The sequence below is a fragment of the Cyprinodon tularosa genome, unplaced genomic scaffold (genome assembly GCF_016077235.1).
Source record: "Cyprinodon tularosa strain WSP-4 unplaced genomic scaffold, ASM1607723v1 ctg216, whole genome shotgun sequence".
Classification (NCBI taxonomy): Eukaryota; Metazoa; Chordata; class Actinopteri; order Cyprinodontiformes; family Cyprinodontidae; genus Cyprinodon; species Cyprinodon tularosa.
In genome coordinates, this window is record NW_024038801.1 from 287,501 (window position 1) to 307,297 (window position 19,797).

At 45.5% G+C, this 19,797-nt stretch overlaps 1 protein-coding gene across 17 annotated transcripts in view; it reads right to left on the bottom strand.

Annotated features, from left to right (window-relative positions):
- The window catches only part of LOC119784032 (CUGBP Elav-like family member 2), a 193,949-nt gene extending 175,411 nt beyond the window's left edge, over window positions 1-18,538 (bottom strand). For 8 of the 17 annotated variants that reach the window (XM_038285875.1, XM_038285872.1, XM_038285878.1 and 5 more), the window contains exon 1: window positions 18,163-18,538. In XM_038285875.1, the coding sequence (XP_038141803.1) occupies window positions 18,163-18,239 (77 nt within the window). In that variant the 5' untranslated portion in view covers window positions 18,240-18,538. The remainder of the gene's footprint in view (window positions 1-18,162) is intronic. The other 9 variants (XM_038285884.1, XM_038285881.1, XM_038285883.1 and 6 more) reach the window with 2 other exon arrangements.
- Between the last annotated feature and the right edge of the window lie 1,259 nt (window positions 18,539-19,797).

Below are 19,797 nucleotides of genomic sequence, written 5' to 3' on the forward strand. Positions count from 1 at the left end.
TTCATGCTGTCTTAAAAGGAATGAAAGATTTTTTCCAAGCACTAAGCTCCCTTAGCTGATTGCTCCTTCCTGTGTTTCCAAAAAGGCCAAAGTAAATAACCCAGTCCTTCTTTCCACTGTAGACAAGCCATGATCTGCTTCTCTGTTCTCCATTTTTCATTTGGATGAAATAATAGCTGCATGAATCATGACAGCAGACAAGATAGAGGAGAGCAGGAGGCGGGGTTACCAATCTACTTGCTCTGGAGAGCAGAGTTCGCTGCTTTTAGATGTTGTCGCCAAAGTCTCCAGTAGCAGAAAAAAGTTGCTAGATTTGGTGCTAGGTGCTTTTTCAAAATAAAAGTACCAGAGCGGTTTCATAAGTCGCTAAATATAGCGAAAAAAGCGCTAAATTGGCAACACTGCTCTTTGCATGGTTTGTTTTCAAATGGTTTGCTGCTGTCTGTTTGGACCTTTCTGAATATGTGCAGCAAATGGACTGATCCAATATGGTGGACACTGAAGGGGGGGCTGAGACACACTTAATATTATAAGCATTCTGATGGCATTTTAGCAATAGGATTTTGATCAAAAACATAATTAATGTGCACAAATAAGGAGCAGTTGTATTAACCACACGTGTAAACATAGTTTTATGTGGCCCCCAGGAACTTGGGACCCCAAGCAACTGCATAAAATTGCCTAATGGTGAATCCCCCCTGGCTGTCAGACATACGAAGGTAACAGATCATCTATCAGCAGGTTGGATCCAGAATTATCTGCTCTGCACCATTTGGTCCAGTGCTGGTCAGTAACTCTACACCCGCCTGACACAGACCTGCTGCTCGGACACATTCCAGTCATGTACGCATCCACTGCAGCATGCCAGACGCACCGCGCTGGATTACTGCCTTCAAACCGGACGATAGAGGGAACTCTGCTCACTCTTAGATCCACTGTAGTGCTCTGCAGCCAGCTGCTTCAATAAATCCAGTAAACTTTCATGATTTTCACTTCCTTTTTCTGCATCTTATTCAATATTCAACCATCAGCTCTTTTCCTGCATTTGAATCGTCATATAAAAATGGTCCAGAATGTGACTTTATGCTGATAAACAAACCGCTGCCAGAGGAGGTAAATACACCCATACAAACCGGGAGCTGCCTTGCAAATGGCATCTGGTTGCAGAATGTAATTGGTTGAACTTTACAGGAGCAACTGCAGCTTCTGAAAGGCCCATGGGAGCCGTCACAGCAGCAGCAGAAAACCTCCCTGTGAGCCAGTGCAGTACTTTAAGTAGTGATAACTACTCTGGGAATGGAAGAGAAGGAGGAAGAGAAGCTGTATCTGATCTCCTGGGGGTCAGCAGCTCTGCTAGGAGAAAATAAGATAACTTAACAGCTAAAGGAAAAAAACTGCTCCCCTCTTCAGCCCTGGGCCCTTATTAGGGCTGGACTATTAACAGAACCAGTCTGACAACATGAAGTAGGCTTCTAATCTAGAAAAACACCAGAACAGATCAGAAAACCAAGACTGATTTCAACCTTAGAAAAAAAACATGTAAATAAGGTGGAGACGTTATGATCTTCAGTACCTGACTTTAAGATCAAGCTGTATGGGTTCCTAGAAATAAAGGTAATGCAGTGGCCTAGTCAAAGTCGGACTGGTTAGTTTTGGCTGAATCAAAACAGAGAGGGTCAAACTCAGCAAAACTGAAGGCTGAGCTTAAACATTCAGTTTGATTCAGAACTGGACAGATGCCCAGAATATCGAATCATCTCCCTCCTTCATAGTTATGCTGCTATAGGCTTAGACTGCTGGAGGACAGAGGGACCCCCATTTCATCATTCTGCTTCATTCTATCTCTATTCTCCCACTCTGCAGAATCTATTAGTTCAATCTCTAACTTTCTGTAGTAGATTCATCTGGTCTGTGACTCCATCCTGCTCACACTGAGCCTGGTTCTGCTGGAGGTTTCTTCCTGTTAAAAGGGAGTTTTTCCTCTCCACTGTCGCTGCAAGCATGCTTAGTGTGAGAGACTGCATTCGAGTCAATGAGTCGATGCAATCGAATAGTTTTCCTTAGATAGAAAACTTTGAATCAATCTAACTGGATGAGTCATCCTAAATTTCTTGAGATGACGTGTTGTGAATTGGCGCTATAGAAATGAACTGAATTTAATTTTTATTATGTTAGAACCCTACTTTCCAGCTTCTTTACACCATTAGAAAACATGCTGCCTTTATAAGGTTCTGCTGAAAGAAGAGCTGAAGTAAACGTTAAAAAGAGGATCCCAGCTCCTGTATCTTCCTATCGACGTGATGATAGTCTTCCTATCATCATATCCGACCCACAGGGACACCTCTGTGTTTTCCAGGCTTGAGTGCGAGCGTTGCTGTGTGTGCAGCTGTTTGTGTGGGAGCCTCCGGCCTGGCCCCCTCAGCGCTGCGTCTGCATCGACCTGCAGTGGAAAACAGGCCGGCGCTCGGCCATGTAGGCCAGGAAGTCGATGGGGACATCAGAACGAGGGCAGCTGTCCAACGCAGCATCACAACGGGCCCAGAGGCCGTGCACTCCCACACAGACACGCCACACAGCGTACATACAGAAGGCTGGCCTTGGATTTATGGTGTCTTCCCCCCCCCTAAGATGGTGATTCATGCAGTCTGTCTGCAGGCTCCACGTACAGCTTCAAGCCTTCCTGGAAGCCCCGTCTGCTGCTACAGAACAACAGGCTGACTCACTGGTCCAAATGTTGCAGTTAGGAAGCAGATTCATTGAAACCTGCAGGTTATTTATCATTGATCTGCTGATTAATGTCTCCTCAACGAGACAATGAAGAAGTAGAAGGTTTGTTTTTGTCTGTGCATGATCTAGATATAAAGGACGAGGTTCTACAGAACCCAATTCCAGGTGCATCGGATCAAACCTCTGATGTTTGGGAGAACATGATGATGAAAGTTAAGCAGATAATGTCCAGTTAATGGGGATGTAATGCAGTTTACTGTTGGTACCTCGTTTTTGGATCTGGTTCCACTGCCAACCAGTCTGAAATGTATTTTGGAGCCATTCAGTGAATCCTAGCGTTACTGAAGGAATTTAAAGTCTATTCTCTGGGATACGAGGCGTCAGAGGAAGGACTTAAGAACTTGGTTGATGTTCTCCACTTTCTTAGTTCCAGTGAGGATGCAGGCAGCAGCCTCTGGATCAGCTGCAGCAACCTGATCCAGTTAGTAGGCAGACCTGTGATGACACCGCTAACAAAGCAGGAAGTAGTAGTAGATGTTCTTCAGATGATAGAAGGCTGACTCACAATACGTGATGATGTAAAGCTGGGTGTCGTCATGGTAACTGATGTTGTTTATTAAGACGTGGGTTAGGGGAGCACAGAGATCCTGAAAAGGAGGGACCCTAAGATGGAGCCTTGGGGAACGCCACATGTAATCTATGTGGTCTCTGATGGAAAGCCGTCTACTGCAGTGACGTGCGGTCAGGGGAGGCAGGTGAGGCAGTGCCTCACCAGCCATCATGGAAAGAAAGAAAATATATAATCATAAAGTAATTTAAATTGTTATATTCATCCGGTGGTTTGTACTAAAAAATATTCATTTTTCATGTAGCTTCACCAATTTCGATTTTTATTTGTTCAAAATCGCTGAATTTTCTTATTTTCCCATTCAAATGCTTGGAAGCGATGCCGGTGAGGCAGCAGCGAGCTCTGCCTCACCTTGGATTGCGCAACCCCTGGCTCTGCGCTGGCTGCAAAGCGGAGAGAGCATGTTGCTGTACGGCGTCAATAAAATGGTTTAAACAAATGTAATATGTGAACTTATTTCTAATAATTTGGCTTATGTATATAATGTACAGAGCTTTTTGTCACCAACTGTGTTTGTGTAACGTGTTTCGTGTAATGAGCGATTATAAACGGCAGAGAACAAGTTCGAGGTGAGGCAGGCAGTTCTCTTGCCTCATGGCAGGGGGTGCTCAAGAGACTGAAAACATAAGGCAGGAACAGGACGGATCAAGGAAGGCTTTCTTCCCTGGCAGTGATCTCCATTGAGACAGAGAGACTTTTAAAACTGAAGGAAGATAAGGAGGACTTCTATTCATTTATAAGTAAAGGTAAGACAGTAATAACATTTATTTTGTTTTGTTTTTTAAGGAAATGTGTGTTTTGTGAGCTACAGTTTGTATGTGTAAGGATGCAGAAGTGAAACATAACCTGTAAACTGCTGTCAATCTATGCATCTATTTGCAAATCTGATTCTGATGACGTCAGTGCCTCACCAGCTATGAACCTCACCGCACGTCACTGGTCTACTGACACTAAACCGGCCTTCAGTAGGATTTAAACCAGACCACTTTTGGATCAGAGAGTCAACCCAGTTTTCCTCTTAGGTCCAAGTATAACTGCACACCACACCTTTCAGATCCTATAAAACGATTACTTATCCTAATCGGCCTCCGTCACGGAGCGATCAGCATCCAGAGTTCATCTTTAAAGGGTCTCCAAATCAGGCAGTGGTGCATCCCCATCACCACCATCATAGCTAAAGCTTCATCTGACTTTTCCATGGTGCTTCTTCTACTTTATCCCCATCAGAGCGTCATTCCTCCCGGACTCTTACTGTATTCCAAGTCTCATCTAAACCGGTCCGGCAGAAGACCGCCATGTTGAGCCTTGTTCTGCCAGAGGTTTCTTCCGAACAGCGACTTTTTCCTCTCCACTGTCACTTAATGCATGGACAGGTTCATGCAGCCTGTGTTTATCCAAGCTGGACCTTCATCTTCCAGGTCCCTGAGGGAAGCACTAATATCAGCTCACGCAGTCCACTGGACCAGCAGTCTACAGACTGACCAACTTCATCTTATCCACTCCACCAGCTGTTTCTGGTTCGGGGGCAAACATCCCTATTCTTTACTCCTCTTCATGCACATCAAACCAAATTCAGCACTAATGTTTCTGAGGTCTGAGCGCCAAAAACGAAAGTAATTTTATCAATAAAATTATTCTAATTGTCTTCTCTTGTCGTTGATTTTTTTCAGAATGAACCATAATGTGCTGAAAAAGGAAATACAAATAAATCCCTATAAAAGAACCTAGAACTGAATAAAATAGAACAGAGGAGGATATGCAGATGAGAATAATCTGTTTTAAAAGGGACAAAACAATGTTTCTGTCAAAGCCAACCATCTAGAGCGAGTAGTTCTCTATATTTAAACAGTTCAATAGTTCATCTCTCCATGAGTTCGGGAGGAGTTAAGGTAGGAAGTCATGCATCGCCGAGTCATCCTGTGTGTCTTATCTCTGAATTTCCCATCAGAAGACTGTTTTCAATTATAGAAATTAGGCTTACATAAAAGAGCAGGAGGGGGAGGGATCGTACGCTGTAGCAAACATGCAGGGAGATCACATAACGAAGCGTCCCGGGCGGAAATGTTCTGGGACGGTGTAAAAAGATCTGCGTTGAGTGAAATGAGCCAAGCAGCGCTCCGTTAAGGCTCTCCAGCTCCGTTAATACGTTTCCAGCGGCGCCTTCGGGTTTATTCCCACTACGCCTGTTTGATCAGCGGCAGTTTGGAGAAATGAACCCCCCCCCATCAGATCGGAGAGGCCTTCACGGCCGTTTTGTACAGAGCACAGCACTGCTGGACTTCCATGCATGCATGGGGGAGCAGCTTCTCTCAGGGCATGCTGAGCTCACACATCTCTGCACTCTCAAGTGTTCCAGCTTCACTCAGAGTGGAGCTAAACTGCACCAGATGTTTCTGCTGCATCTGCAGATTTGGCCTAGTTTCTCTCAGCCGCATGTTTTAACAAACAGGTGGAGGCTGGGAGGATCCTAGGAACCTCCACCTGAAGGGCACTTTGCTCCCACTGCTCTGATCCAACACGCCGTTATGGTCACATGATGCATTGTTAAAACAACACGTCCACCTGTTAGGCAGTGAAATGGACGATAAAATCCAACACGGCCGTCGTTCTCTCATTCCCCCGGCGCAGATCAGCCATGCTTGTTCAGAATACAGAGGAGGACAGAAAAAGGTAAACAGAGCAGATCGCATTGGTTCCTGCATGCTCCGCTGCGCCATTATGGCCGCCTGTTTGCTCACACCTCCATCTAAACATGGGAAATGTGCTGCCATCTGCCTGAGGCGAATGCAAAGAGGGTGAGCAACTGATGCAAAAAAAACAACAAACAGCATTCCTGGATGATCCTCCTGCCCCCAAAACACCCACACCGTCAACCCCAGGCAGCGCCGAACCTCTACACAACCTCCAACCCAACCCCTTCATGCCTCCATCCCGGAACACAGGCAGGAACTGGAGCCTTTGGGGGAAAAAGATCCCAGCTCGGCACAGCAGCCTGCAAAGGCCTTCAAACGAAACAAATACATGTTAACCAATCAGGAACAGCGGCTCCTTGCATCACATATTTAGCTGCAAATAAAGATAAACCAAAGCAGGTTAAAAACATTTATTCTTTAAATGGAAAAAAAACACTTTAAATTCAGAAAAAAGAAAAGAAAAACACTCATGTTTTTCGATTTAACGTTTAACTGCAATGGAAACACTTCTTTTTTTGCAACACATGGGTCCCATGTTCTGCAGCGGGACGTTACTGCTTTGTTAAAAGATGAAGAAGAATAGCGGAGCTAGTTGGAGGATGATGGCGCCCCCTAGAGCTGTGGCTCAGATGTTTGCATCCACCGCTGCCACGTTGGTTTCAGGGTTATTATTAATGTCGAATTTTAATAGTTTTCTTTAATGAAGTACAGCAAATGAAAAAAATCTAATTTTTTTCTAAATTAGCAGAATATTGACAGATTTGTGCACATTTCTAAGTGAAATGCATCAACAGCTAATATTTTTCTCATTGTCTGCTGAGAGGAAAAGATGTTCGCAGGACTGCCGGAGGATCTACCAACATGGAACTCTGTGGTTTCAGCAAATTTTCTGGGGAATTAAACCAAAATACATGATTTAAATTAAAATCCAGGTGAAGCTTTAAGGTATTCTGGACCATCTTCCTACGGTCAGGTCATGGTTTATAAAAAAAACATTCCTTTAACAGGTAAAAACATGGAGGGGGATCAATCAGAACGTTCCTCTCCAACATTTGCATAAAGAAGCATCTGAAGCTAGTGGACCTCATCAGGCTGACAGAAGGTCAGATCATTTCCTCTGAAACTCAACTTCTGCATCAGAAAGTCAAACTTCTAATGTTTAAAATGACATTTCCTTTGTTATTCTAAATGAAAGAAAAAAGATAAACTGTTACCTTTAATTTAGGTCAAACAGACTCATCCGTCGTCTCTCCCTTTGCAGACCTACAGTAACTCAGTGCTGAAATAAAATGGACAGAAGGCCAAACATGCAGCCGGGAGCTGCCAGCGTTTCCCGCTATCTTTGATTTATTAGAAACATTTTTTGACCATGAAATTGGCCAATTTGAAAGATATTGGATATCAGCACAAAGTATCAGCAGTCAGCAGCTTCAGCCTGAAATGGTCGGTACCACTTTGCCTTAGAAAGTCCACAGAGCCCTGAGGCAGTGGGGGGGGGGGGAGACCAATTGGACGGCACCTCAGAGCCTCAAATACAGGTGGAAATGTGGGCAAGGATGAAGGGCAGCTAGATAATGGAGGGGGGGGTCCATAGTCCCTCAGGACAAAGCACATAAACATCAACAAAACGATGACATTTATTCTCCTCCCATCTGAGGCCTCCCCCCTCCTCTCTCCTCTACTAACCATGTAGACCTGGAGTGGGGGGGGGGGGGGGGGGGGGGTTCTCAATAAACCCGTCAACCCCCCCCCCCCCCGCCCCTTTTCCCCTAAGCTTTCTGAAACACAATAAGAGCGACTCCTAAACACTCCTCCCAACCAGGCTGCCATCGATCAGCTCGCCGTGTGGAAAACAAACATCCATCAGCGCCACTCGCCGCCCGCTAAACAGCCTGTGACTCTGTCCATGTGTGCGTGAACTCCTCCTGCAGCGACTTCACTTAACAAACCAGAGGTTGATTCTGATAAACACAATCTATGTTCAGAACTTCTGCTGCTAAGAAACTCAACGTTTCCCCACATCGGCCCGTTTTGGCACAGAGCTGCCAGACTTGTGATGAATGGCGAGCCGGGACGTGTGATGGAGGTAGATCTGAGGCCATGATGTATGGGTTGGACCTGGCACAGTGCAGCTCTGCTAATTGGAATCGGTGTTTAAACTAAACTGAATCAGGCCCACCGAGCCTTCAGATCTGGAAGGAAAATAAACAAAACAACAAAAAAAAACAAGCTGCAGAAACTCATCTGGAACCTTAAACTTATCTGCAGCTAAGAGGTTTAGAACCAGACTTTGACATTATGTTTGTAACGCCCGCTCTCCTCTCTGCTTTTACCAAGGCTGGAGCTGACAGCAATGCAACTGTGCACTTTCACGTGCGGCAGCGTCAAACGGAGGAGAGCCGACTAGAATGAGCCGAGTCGGAATGACAGAGTAGATTTATGCGAAGTAGCAGAGGCTGCAGCCCCCGAAGGTTTGGGAGGAAACTTCGATGAATTCCTCATGCGTGGCTGGATGTTTGTTAGATCCAATTAGAAGGTCGGGTCAGAGGTTCTCGGAGGGTTAATAGACTGTCCCAACAGTCGCTTTCACAACTTGTTCTCCTCTCTGACAGAACAAAAGGGACTGAGTTTTGTTTTACTGCAGTTTGAAAAGCAAACGGAAAGCGTCTATCTGAACGTTGCTACTGAGAGAATCAGAACTTGACCTTTGCGGCCAAATGAATTTCATTTATGACAAAAACACATACTTTAGGGTATGAGCAGGGGGGATTTATCAGCCCCATAAAACTCTGTTTACATGTATGATTAATAATGGTTAATTCCTTATTTGTGCACATTAATTATGTTTTTGATAAAAATCCTTTTACTAAAATGCCATCAGAACGCTTATAATATTAAGTGTGTCTCAGCCCCCCCTTCAGTGTCCACCATATTGGATCAGTCCATTTGCTGCTCATGTTCAGAAAGGTCCAAACAGACAGCAGCAAACCATTTGAAAACAAACGATGCAAAGAGCAGTGTTGCCAAAGGCAAAGTTTTTGCAGCTGATTTTTTTTTGCCTGCAAATTTTTAGCAGAAATAAATTCAGTGTAAGGAAAATAATCTTTCGTTCCTTTAGAGACAGCATGAAAAGTCAGCTGAGTACAAAATATAGAGAGGAAAACAACAAGAAAAGAGACAAGAAGAGAGGGATAAACCCTAATGGAACAGATAATGGATGTCTATTCTATTAACATTTCTGTACCTATGATATATAAAGTAATGGTTCTGCCTAGACCCCCAAATTCCTTAAAGCTGCTCCTGACTAGTAACATTAAGAGATGAAGGGAAAAGTTTGGAAATTAGAGACCAAGTCAACAGAAAAACATCCATAGAGAGGGTTAAAGAAAAATGTGCCTGACTTAAAAATCAGAAGTGTGTGGATAGGAATCTGATTTGTGCTGCAGGAGGAGTCCTAGCAGGTGGTGCTGACCTTTTCCTGAGCTTTAAATGCCATGTGATCAGACCCTTGAAGTTTCAGTGGCATCTAATGTCACCGGCTCCGGCTCTCACACCATCCAACACTTACACTTCTGCAGCCAGCCATCCCTGGAAGGGTGTGCAGTCTGTGTCCAGCATGAAGAAGAGAGCTTTGAAGGCCAGAGGTGATCAGAGGGAGTTTAAACAGAGGAACTAAAGCAGTTGGATCTACCGCCCTCTTTAGAGGCCGCTGTTTGATGGTGGAAGACCTAAAGGAGTCTACGTTTAGACATGGAGACATGCAGGTCGCATCTCTCCATTTAGTTTGCTTAAAGGAATCAACAGACTGTGGATGCAGTGCTGAAAGGTCATCTGCTTCCTTTAGTTATTCTGTGATTCTGGAAACTGGAGGAGAAAAGTGTTGATGGATAAACTAACAAGGTTCACAGCAGAGATTTGTGTTCTGCCAGGTTTGCAAATAGCCTCCCATTCTCCCTAAAGATGGCCGCTTTCACAATAACAGCTGCTATATTCTGACTGTTGTACCACACCCATAGATTTCATTTCATTTTGAACAGGGTGAAGGTTTACTTTCCAGACTGAGACCCCTCTGCAGGACTCAAAGAAGAAGCTTCAAAAGACATCCTGAAACCTCCAGCCCAGCTTAACAGGGACACAGCTAGCCTTGCAGCTAGGCTATCATGTCACCGCAGCCCCAAGCACCACTAGAAACAATCCTCCACTAGGAGAAAGGCTGCCATTCAGACCAGAGGTGATGAGCCACTGTCCATGGTGCTGAATCCAGCAGCTAGCTCAGCGTAACATTCCACAGCACTAATTGTAACAACAGTGACACAGATATTAAACAAAATCACAGAGAAAATGTTAAAAATTTTAGAGTTTGAAAAGAACATTTGTCTGATATTAATAATAAACATTATAACTAGGGATGCACGATATTGGGATTTTGGCCGATATGCCGATATTTTAAAACTCATGTAGCCGATAACCGATATCGATACCGATGTTAAAGGTGGACAAAAATAAGTAGTCATTGAAAATAAGCAGTGTTGTTATCCATTACTGACACTTTTTTCATATGCTGATATCAAATAGATTTTTAAAAACGCGGTATCGATCTATTTTACTTTCAAAATCTCGTGAAATTTCATCGTTCTGTTACAAACTCTCGTTATATTTTCCAAATTCTTGTGAGATTTTGTTAGTAAAATAGATTGATACCGCGTCAATATATCAACATATAAAAATATGGCAACATTTCGTGAATTTTCGGGGGATTTCGTAGCATAACGATGACATATAGCAATATTTCATTAGTAAAAGAGATTGATATGGTGTTTTTAAATGGCAATATATCAGCATATGAAGATATTGGGATATTTTAATGGATCAATATTTTTTCCCTCGTCTTTAGAAGTTTTTAAGTCTGTAAAAAAGAAGTTTTTGAGGAAGAAGAAGAAGTTTTTTTTTTTTTTTTTTAGATTTTAGAAACTCAGAAGCTGATCAAATATCGGGTTAAATAGCGGAGGGGTGGCCGATGTCCGATATTCAGTTTTAAGGCCGATACCGATAGGGGGCCGATTATATCGTGCATCCCTAATTATAACATTAGGTGTACGATAAAAACTGTATATAATGCAGATTGTAAAGAGTTGCTGGTAAAGATTCACAGTCATTCCAAAAAATGTCAGAAATAGCATTGAATTACAGGCTTTATAGAATGGACCAAAGCAATGACTTGTTTTGGCTTAGAAAACATGTAAATTGAACCTGACGAGCGGGTCTGCCCCTTTAATGCGGGTCGTTTTGTTTCTTTGTTAGCCTGTAATACTGAGTTAGCCTGTAATAATGAAAGGGGGGTCGCTAAAGTGAATTGTTGGCCTGGCTAAATAGGCCAGGTCTTCTCTTCCTTCTGTAAAGAGGGTGGGGGTGTGATGATAGCAGGAAGGAATCAACTCAATTGCTGCATTTTAGGTTTTTGAAAGATGAAACCTGAGTCCACCCCCTCTGGTTAAGGTTGGTTTTTCTTTCTTAACATAGATGGCTTCCTTCACGCCCCTCTCAAACCACCAATCAACCCCTTATTTTTAAAGAGTTCATGTGATACTTCTCCATCACTGAATGAAGAGCTTTGGACAACATGCCGGACTGTGTAACAAATAGCAGGCCGTATAGGAAGACTCATGGGTATGACAGCCTTGCACCAACATGTTTTTCAGTTTTCTTCCCTGTTCCACACACTACATAACTTTACCCAACTACAAACTCCCTATAATGCGATACATGCCGTAACACTCACTGTTTAATTGCTTCGGCTCCAGTGCAGCGCCTTATGTCATTCATGCAGCGCTTGGCTGAACTCGCCATCCTAAAGCCTCTTTCCCTATATTTAACTGCTTTTTATGCAAACGCATTGATGAAGTTCATTTTGTTAAAATATGACAAAAGAGTCCTTTAAAATGATTCCCCAGGTGCCTGCTAGCTGTTAGCTCCTTCTTCAGAATAAACAAACCTAGCTAAAGAAAGCTGAACCCTCTGCCATGAGGGTTCCTATCTGTTTTTATTCCCTCAGGGACAAATAAAGAAGGTTAAGAATCAATCAAATAAAAGTTATTGAATTCTTGAAGCAAATTATTTCTCAAATCTCTTTGATTTGAATTGTAAATTGGTTTGAAGACAGTTAATTGCTCCTAATTAGTTCAATAAATGATCAGTGTTTTTAATTAAGAGTAATGTTCATTTGAATGTGCTTTACTGGAGGCGTCCATGTTTGTCAAAGAACACTACTGCCACCTACTGGTTTGTGACGTCACGGTGCGGTATCGGCTGTTGATCAAGTCCCAGTGCTGTATCTGGTGTTTGTCACAACGCGCTATTATCCAAGTCATCTTGAAAACATTCTTCTTCCAAATGTTGGCTACATATTACGGGTTTTTTCTCTGGCAAGAAGTTCGATGGCAAATCCTCCCTCTTCAAGTTGGCGATCCAACGACAAACTCTTTTTTTTTTCACTTTTCCCCGATGTATTCCAACATTCAGCTGCCATGCACGTGGGAATTGTTGGTTTAACTATAGCTCTGGTGAATTTCAACGGGTTCATCGTTTTCTTCTTGTTAAAACTAAGTTTTTCCTCTCCACTGTCGCTGCAAGCATGCTTAGTTTAAGGTATTGCATTCGAGTCAATGAGTCGATGCAATCAACTGGTTTTCAAATGATAGGAAACGTTGAATAAAGCTTCTCAGAGCAATCAGAGGTAGATTAAGCCACTTTTCTACCATCTTGCATACCATAAATGTTTATTTTTTGGCAATAATTTTTAGCTGAAAATATGAAATTCAAAGTAAAATCATTTATCAAAGCTTGCAATCAGTAGCTTGATACTATATAGCAATATCAACCTTTTCAGAGCAATCGGAGCTAGTTTAGAACGGAACAATGTATGACAAACCATTTGGATTAGATGTTGAAGTCAGAGCATTGCTGCTCCATCCATCTAAATCATAAACATAAACAGAGAGGAAAGCTGCTGTTATCAGAGGAGAAGCTTCTTCCTCCATGTTCTGATGGCTCTTTTAGCCGAACAAGAGCCTCAGTCCAAAAACGCTGCTGCTAATCCTAAATTCCTCTCCTTCTCCACAATAATGAGCTCCTCTCCGACTCAAGAGTTGACAGAGGTAAAGCATTTAGCACGCTTGAATGAAGAGGGGAGAGGGAGGCCAAAAGAGATGGGGGGGAGGAAGAGGGGGGGGGGGGAAATCCACAGAGACATGCATGAGGTATATAAGCTCTCCCTCTGGCAAGCCAGAGAAATGCTGCTGCTGCTGCCGTTCCGTCTAAATGCAGCGGCTGACTGTTGACAATGAGACAAAGAAAAGAAAGAAGAAGAACTCCCCGTAAACCCAGATGGGTGGAGAGAGATCCGCTCTGTCTTTTCTCCGTCCGCAGAGATTTGGTTCTTTTCCAGCCTGTCAACAACCCGGGGGACACGGCGTGAACAACGCGGGCCTGGCGCCGCTCCCTGCTCTCACATGAGTGTCTATGTGGGTGGAAGCGCGTGCATGCAGCATGGAAATAAAGGAGTAAATCACGCTTCGTTCGTTTCAAGGCCCAGCGAGGAAACGGCGCTCTCAGAATAGAGACGCACACCTCAGTCCTTGTTCTTCTCACACAGCAGGCTGCTGCAGCGTCCGTGACTTAAACAAGCAAAACGTCCACTTTACCAGGAGCCATCTGCATGATGAAGAAGGTTGCAGTGAAACCCAAACAATCAGAACATTAGAGGAGACGGAGGGCAGGAAACAGCAGGTCAGTGTGCAGGGAGGAAGGCTAACAGAGGAGACGATGATGAGCGCATCGTCGGCGAGCGGCAGCCTTCTTCACCCCGGATTAATGAGATGCGAGCCTAGAACCACGTTTGGCACCAGAGCGGTTCCACCCAGCCTGGGATGTTTCACATTCACAGCCAGCATCGGTTCAGATGTGTCAAACGACGCGGCGCTTAAAGGTCAGAGCGGGAAGCGGGAGATCAAAATTCCTTTGTGTGGAGCTGTGAACGTGAGCTCCGAGCTAACCCCCCCACACCCCACCGGAACCCGGTGCCCCTCCAGCTGAGAGGCAGCTCGGTTTTCCTCTAAGGAGGCCCGAAGACCAAAATCTGCATCTAAAGGTTCTGCTCTGCATTTTTCCTCTGGATTATTTCTCACCATCATCCCTTCATATCTATCCTGGGATTGAGGAAGTTCTCATTTTTAATCTGTTTGGCCTGGTTCTGCTGGAGGTTTCTTCCTGTTAAAGGGAGTTTTTCCTCTCCACTGTCGCTACAAGCATGCTTAGTGTGTTTGCCTTCGATTCAATGAAATCAACTGGTTTTCCTTAGATAGAAAACTTTGAATCAATTGAATGTATTGTTGCCTTGAGATAACATGTGTTATTGGTATAGAAATAAACTGAATAGAATCTTCTGCAGACAGGCTGGCCCCGGCCTCGGTTCTGATGTCTCTATACGGGGCCACACCCCCCCTGCCCTGCCACAGGTACGTAGACACGCGGTCACGATGCATCACCACCTCCACACAGCGATGTCAGCCTTAGACAAGCAGCGCCGAGCCCCGGCAGAGAAAAGACATTCATCATTATGACAGCCCCGATGATTCCCCCCCCCTTGCACCACACAATGCTGCAGCTGGCGATGCATGAAGACGACTCCATTGCTTCACATATCACACATACTGTACATGTTTTCCAGCTAAACTACATCAGGAGGAGATTTTTCTCCCCTTATCAAGCAGAAGGAAACCAGGTGAGGAATGAGAGCCGAGCAGAACCGCTGGTTCTCCTTCAATCTCCACGTCAGGAGGAGTCACAACTCCTCTTCAGGCAGATGTCTGTCTGGGGAGATGTTGGATGTCAAACCATCACCCTCCTCCTCCTCCTCCTCCAGTCTGACGGAGTCATTTTCACTCGGCTGATCTCTCTGCACTTCGTTTCCCTCGAAGAAAGATCCGCCGTGTCGGTTTGATCATCTCGACACGCCGAGGTTCAGAGAGAGAACCATTTTCTTTCTCTGGTTTTAGGAGAAATTCGTCTCTGCATTATTTCAAAGCATTTGGTCTGAGTTAACATCGGAGTCCTCTGATTGGTCCAGCTCAGCTCCTTCACAGGTATGTTTTTTTTTTAGGCTGAGGTTGGATGTGCTGCCTGATTATTTAGATGAAGGTCTGCAGAACAAAGGCTGAATCCAGACTGAATGGATTCAAACAAGCATTGGTGGAACATCCCCCCCACCCCACATGTTTCTGTCACATCAGCTTTCAGCTGTTGGCTCCATGATTTGTGTCCCTCCTTTGAGGGGAGTGGGTGGAAATCCCAGCTCGTTTCCACGCCACAGCCGTAAACTGCTGCATTCTAATTCTCCCATGGATGGAGGTTTGGATTTCTGCAGATTTCAGCAGCAGAAGGCAAGGAGGAGATATTTCCCAGGCAGACCTCAGCCTCAGGCTTAAGAGTGGAAGGTCAGAGCAGAGGTCCTGCACATCTCTGATCCCAAACATTCTTTGGATCCATCACAGGGATCCTTTCCTGGAGCTTTTCGGGCTCCGAACGCAGCGTTTGTTCCACTCGGGGAGGAGGAGGAGATCATTTCAGCAGCTTCCATCAAAGATTTCGTTCTTGGAGAGAACCTGATCACATCCACAGCTGCAGCAGGAAGTGGAAGAATGGGGGGGTTGCATGCAGCCACCAGTGAAACGGTGAAGTTAAACACAATAATACAGAGAAGGATGTCAGAAGAGGAGCCCCTCCGCAGCCTCCATGCAGCGGCGTGTTCCCGTAAATACAAAGTGTCATTTCCATAAGCGTTATCTGGTTAAAGCTGTCCGCCTCCTCGCCAGCTGGGTAAGAGGCCACAGATAGGCCTGTCTAATTCCAGCGACACGCGTTATTTAGAAATCCTTCACTTCCCCGCAGACACGCCGCGCGGCCGCTGATGCAAAACACATCAACGGGTGGAGAGGGGGGGGGGAGGCACCCCCGCCGGGCCCACGGCGTGAGAGACGGTGACACTGATTAATGAGAAGGCGCCTCGTCGCTGGAGCATGTAGGTAATAGACTACAGGGAGAGTGAGAAGCACGGCGCTGGCCGCCCGGCCTGGGGGGGAACCAGAGACACAGGTTTTGTTTTAGGGAACAAACGGACCCCTGCTGGGAATTTTATCTTCCTTTCGCTAATTACATCACAGCAGCAAAGGATTCGTCTGGAAACCAAAAATGAAGACAATTTTTATTCTATCCAGTTTCTTTCTATAGCGCCAATTCACAACACATGTCACTTTACAGTTCAACCAGATCATCCAGTCACATTTATTCAAAGTTTTCTATCTAAGGAAAACCAGTTGATTGCATCAACTCATTGCCTCGAAGACAATCCCTCACATAAAGCATGCTTGTAGCGACAGGGGAGAGGAAAACTCCCTTTTAACAGGAAGAAACCTCCATCTGCTGAGGGCGACTGGAGACCAACATACTCTCATTATCAGTTCGTATGAAATCGTACGAAAAGTTATGCATAGTATTTTGTACATTTTGGACGTTTTTCCTCGAAAAAACAGATCAGTGCGCATGCGCAGGCAGACAGACGAAAAAAGCAGATCCGCGGACGGACGTAAAACTGGGAAAAACAGTGCAATAATCACTTCTTCATGTCTCTAACTAGGTTGCTTGCTGTTTTGTATCTTAGGGTTAGGGTTACTTGTATGTTAAATTCTATGTTATTGAATGGTGCATAAGATGCGCATGCGCAAGGATATCTTGTCTCAAGGCAAGACGTAAAAATACGACGAAATGCGACGAAAAAAACGTCCAAAACGTACGAAATTACGGTGCATAACTTTTTGTACGATTTCGTACGAACTGATAATGAGAATACACTGAGGAGGCAGAAGCAGAGATACAGAAAGCAACTATTTTGATAACAATCCCATCATCTGAACCGGCAACTAACCTGCTCAGTTCTGACATCATGCTGACCAGACTTTTTTTACTCATTTGGTTCTTCTGGTTTTACTTTAAACCTCAAAAAAGTGCAAACATTCTGCAGCATTAAGATGTAACAGAAAATGGAGGATTTCTGCTTCGAACTGCATTTTGCTTTGGAGCATTTTTATAAACAGGAAGGAAAACCTGGTCAGATGTGATTATTTTATTGATCACCAATCAGCAAAAATGATGGAACCCAGCAGATCCTGAATCCGATCCGGCCTCTCTTGGCTCATTTCTGACCAGCAATGATTAAAAAAAGCATCCTGACTCTGATGTTTTTGCATTAAACCAAACCTCTGTTTATTTTTCTACATGCTGTTGGTCATATGTTTGTGATTAAAAACACTGACACTGTTATTATTTGACCGACTGATCGCAGATCTGCGCTGATCTCTGAGAAATGAGTCAATCCTGATATTTTCAGGATCTGAAAAAGTGTTCCAGCCTCTATAAGGAGAGATAAATCAGAATCATCTGAGTGAACAGGATGACTCAACAGTATTCTACTAATTACTCCCATCCATATGGAGGTAAGCAGTCATCACAGCAGCATTGGTCCTGATCAGGGAGTTTTTTAGGAGTTCTTATGCAGGGAGTGAAATGGAGAAGAGTGAAGGTTCCTCTCTGGCTGATCCAAACAGGATGGGACAGAAGTGGGACATGAGGAGGAACGCATGACTGTGAAAGGCTGCCTTTGTCTCTGAGCTGCAGGAACGGAGGAGTTTAACACAATAAGAGCAAAAACTCAATTAAAGGACACGGGATGCACCCCCCCACCCCCCAAACCAAGGGTCCAAAGTGAGGAAAACAGGGAGCAGGGCGTCACCGGTCACCGCGCTCCACTCCTGCGCTTTACTGCTTGATTTAGGGGGGGGGGGGGGTATGCGCCCCCCACCCCGGTACAGAGTCCCGAACGCGGCGCTCCGATGATGTTGATGATGATGAAGCTGCTGTGTTTAAATGAGGCGGCCGCGTTAATTCCTCATGATGGCGATCATCCATCAGCATCAGGGGTCCGCGAGATCCGGACGCTCTGACCCCGATCCCCCCACCCCCCGGACCCAGCCCCACGGAAAGCAGCAGAGCAGCGGAACTTACATTCTGTCTCCGGGGACCAGCAGGCGGCTCTCCACCATCAGGTCGGGCAGAAAATCCAGGCTGTAGGCTGAAGTCATGCTGCTGTCTGAGCCTGTGCGCGCGCCTCCGGCGGAGCCGTGCGTCAGAGCGCCTCCCCGATAAATAAAGGAGCGCCGCTGTGGCCAAAACTGCGCCTGGAGACGGAGGGGGACAGGTGCAGAGCAAAGGCCTCCCTAAAGGCGGTCAGTCCAGCCGCGCGCTCTCTGTCCGCATCCAGCTGTCCTCACATCCTCCTCCCGCTCAGCTCAGCCGCTCTGTCGCTTCTCTCTCTGCTGCTTTTTTCTTCCGTCCGTCCTGGAAGATCGAGCCGCTCTGCAAAGCGCAGCTGCCGGAGCGCTGGAGGAGTCAGGAGGCGTGGCGCTGCAGCGGAGCTCCTTAAATGGACCCGAATGGGAGGCGAAGGGAGGGGGGCTCAGCTGGGGGCCCCTAAAGTAATCACACCCTTCCGCTGTCCCCCAAAAATGTCCAAAAAGTCACCAGGGCGTTTTCGTTCGAGCCTTTTTAGTCCACTGTCCACCATAGAGTCCACTGACCCCAACAGAGTCCACTGTCCACAATAGAGTCCACTGTCCACCATAGTCCACTGTCCACAATAGAGTCCACTGTCCTCAATAGAGTCCACTGTCCACCATAGTCCACTGTCCACAATAGAGTCCACCATAGAGTCCACTGTCCACAATAGAGTCCACTGTCCCCAATAGAGTCCACCATAGAGTCCACTCTCCACAATAGAGTCCACTGTCCTCAATAGAGTCCACTGTCCACCATAGTCTACTGTCCACAATAGAGTCCACTGTCCTCAATAGAGTCCACTGTCCACCATAGTCCACTGTCCACAATAAAGTCCACCATAGAGTCCACTGTCCACAATAGAGTCCACTGTCCCCAATAGAGTCCACCATAGAGTCCACTGTCCCCAACAGACTCCAATGTCCACAATACAGTCCACTATGCATAACAGAATCTACTGTACCCAATAGCGTCCACTGTCCACCATAGAGTCCACTGTCCCCAATACAGTCCACTGTCCACCATAGAGTCCACTGTCCCCAATAGAGTCCACCATAGAGTCCACTGTCCACAACAGAGTCCACTGTCCACAATAGAGTCCACTGTCCACCAGAGTCCACTGTCCACAACAGAGTCCACTGTCCACAATAGAGTCCACTGTCCACCAGAGTCCACTGTCCACAATAGATTCCACTGTCCTCAATAGAGTCCACTGTACACCATAGAGTCCACTGACCCCAATAGAGTCCACTGTCCACCATAGAGTCCACTGACCCCAATAGAGTCCACTGTCCACCATAGAGTCCACTGTCCACAACAGAGTCCACTGTCCACAATAGATTCCACTGTCCTCAATAGAGTCCACTGTACACCATAGAGTCCACTGACCCCAATAGAGTCCACTGTCCACCATAGAGTCCACTGACCCCAATAGAGTCCACTGTCCACCATAGAGTCCACTGTCCACAACAGAGTCCACTGACCCCAATAGAGTCCACTGTCCACCATAGAGTCCACTGACCCCAATAGAGTCCACTGTCCACCATAGAGTCCACTGTCCACAACAGAGTCCACTGTCCACAATAG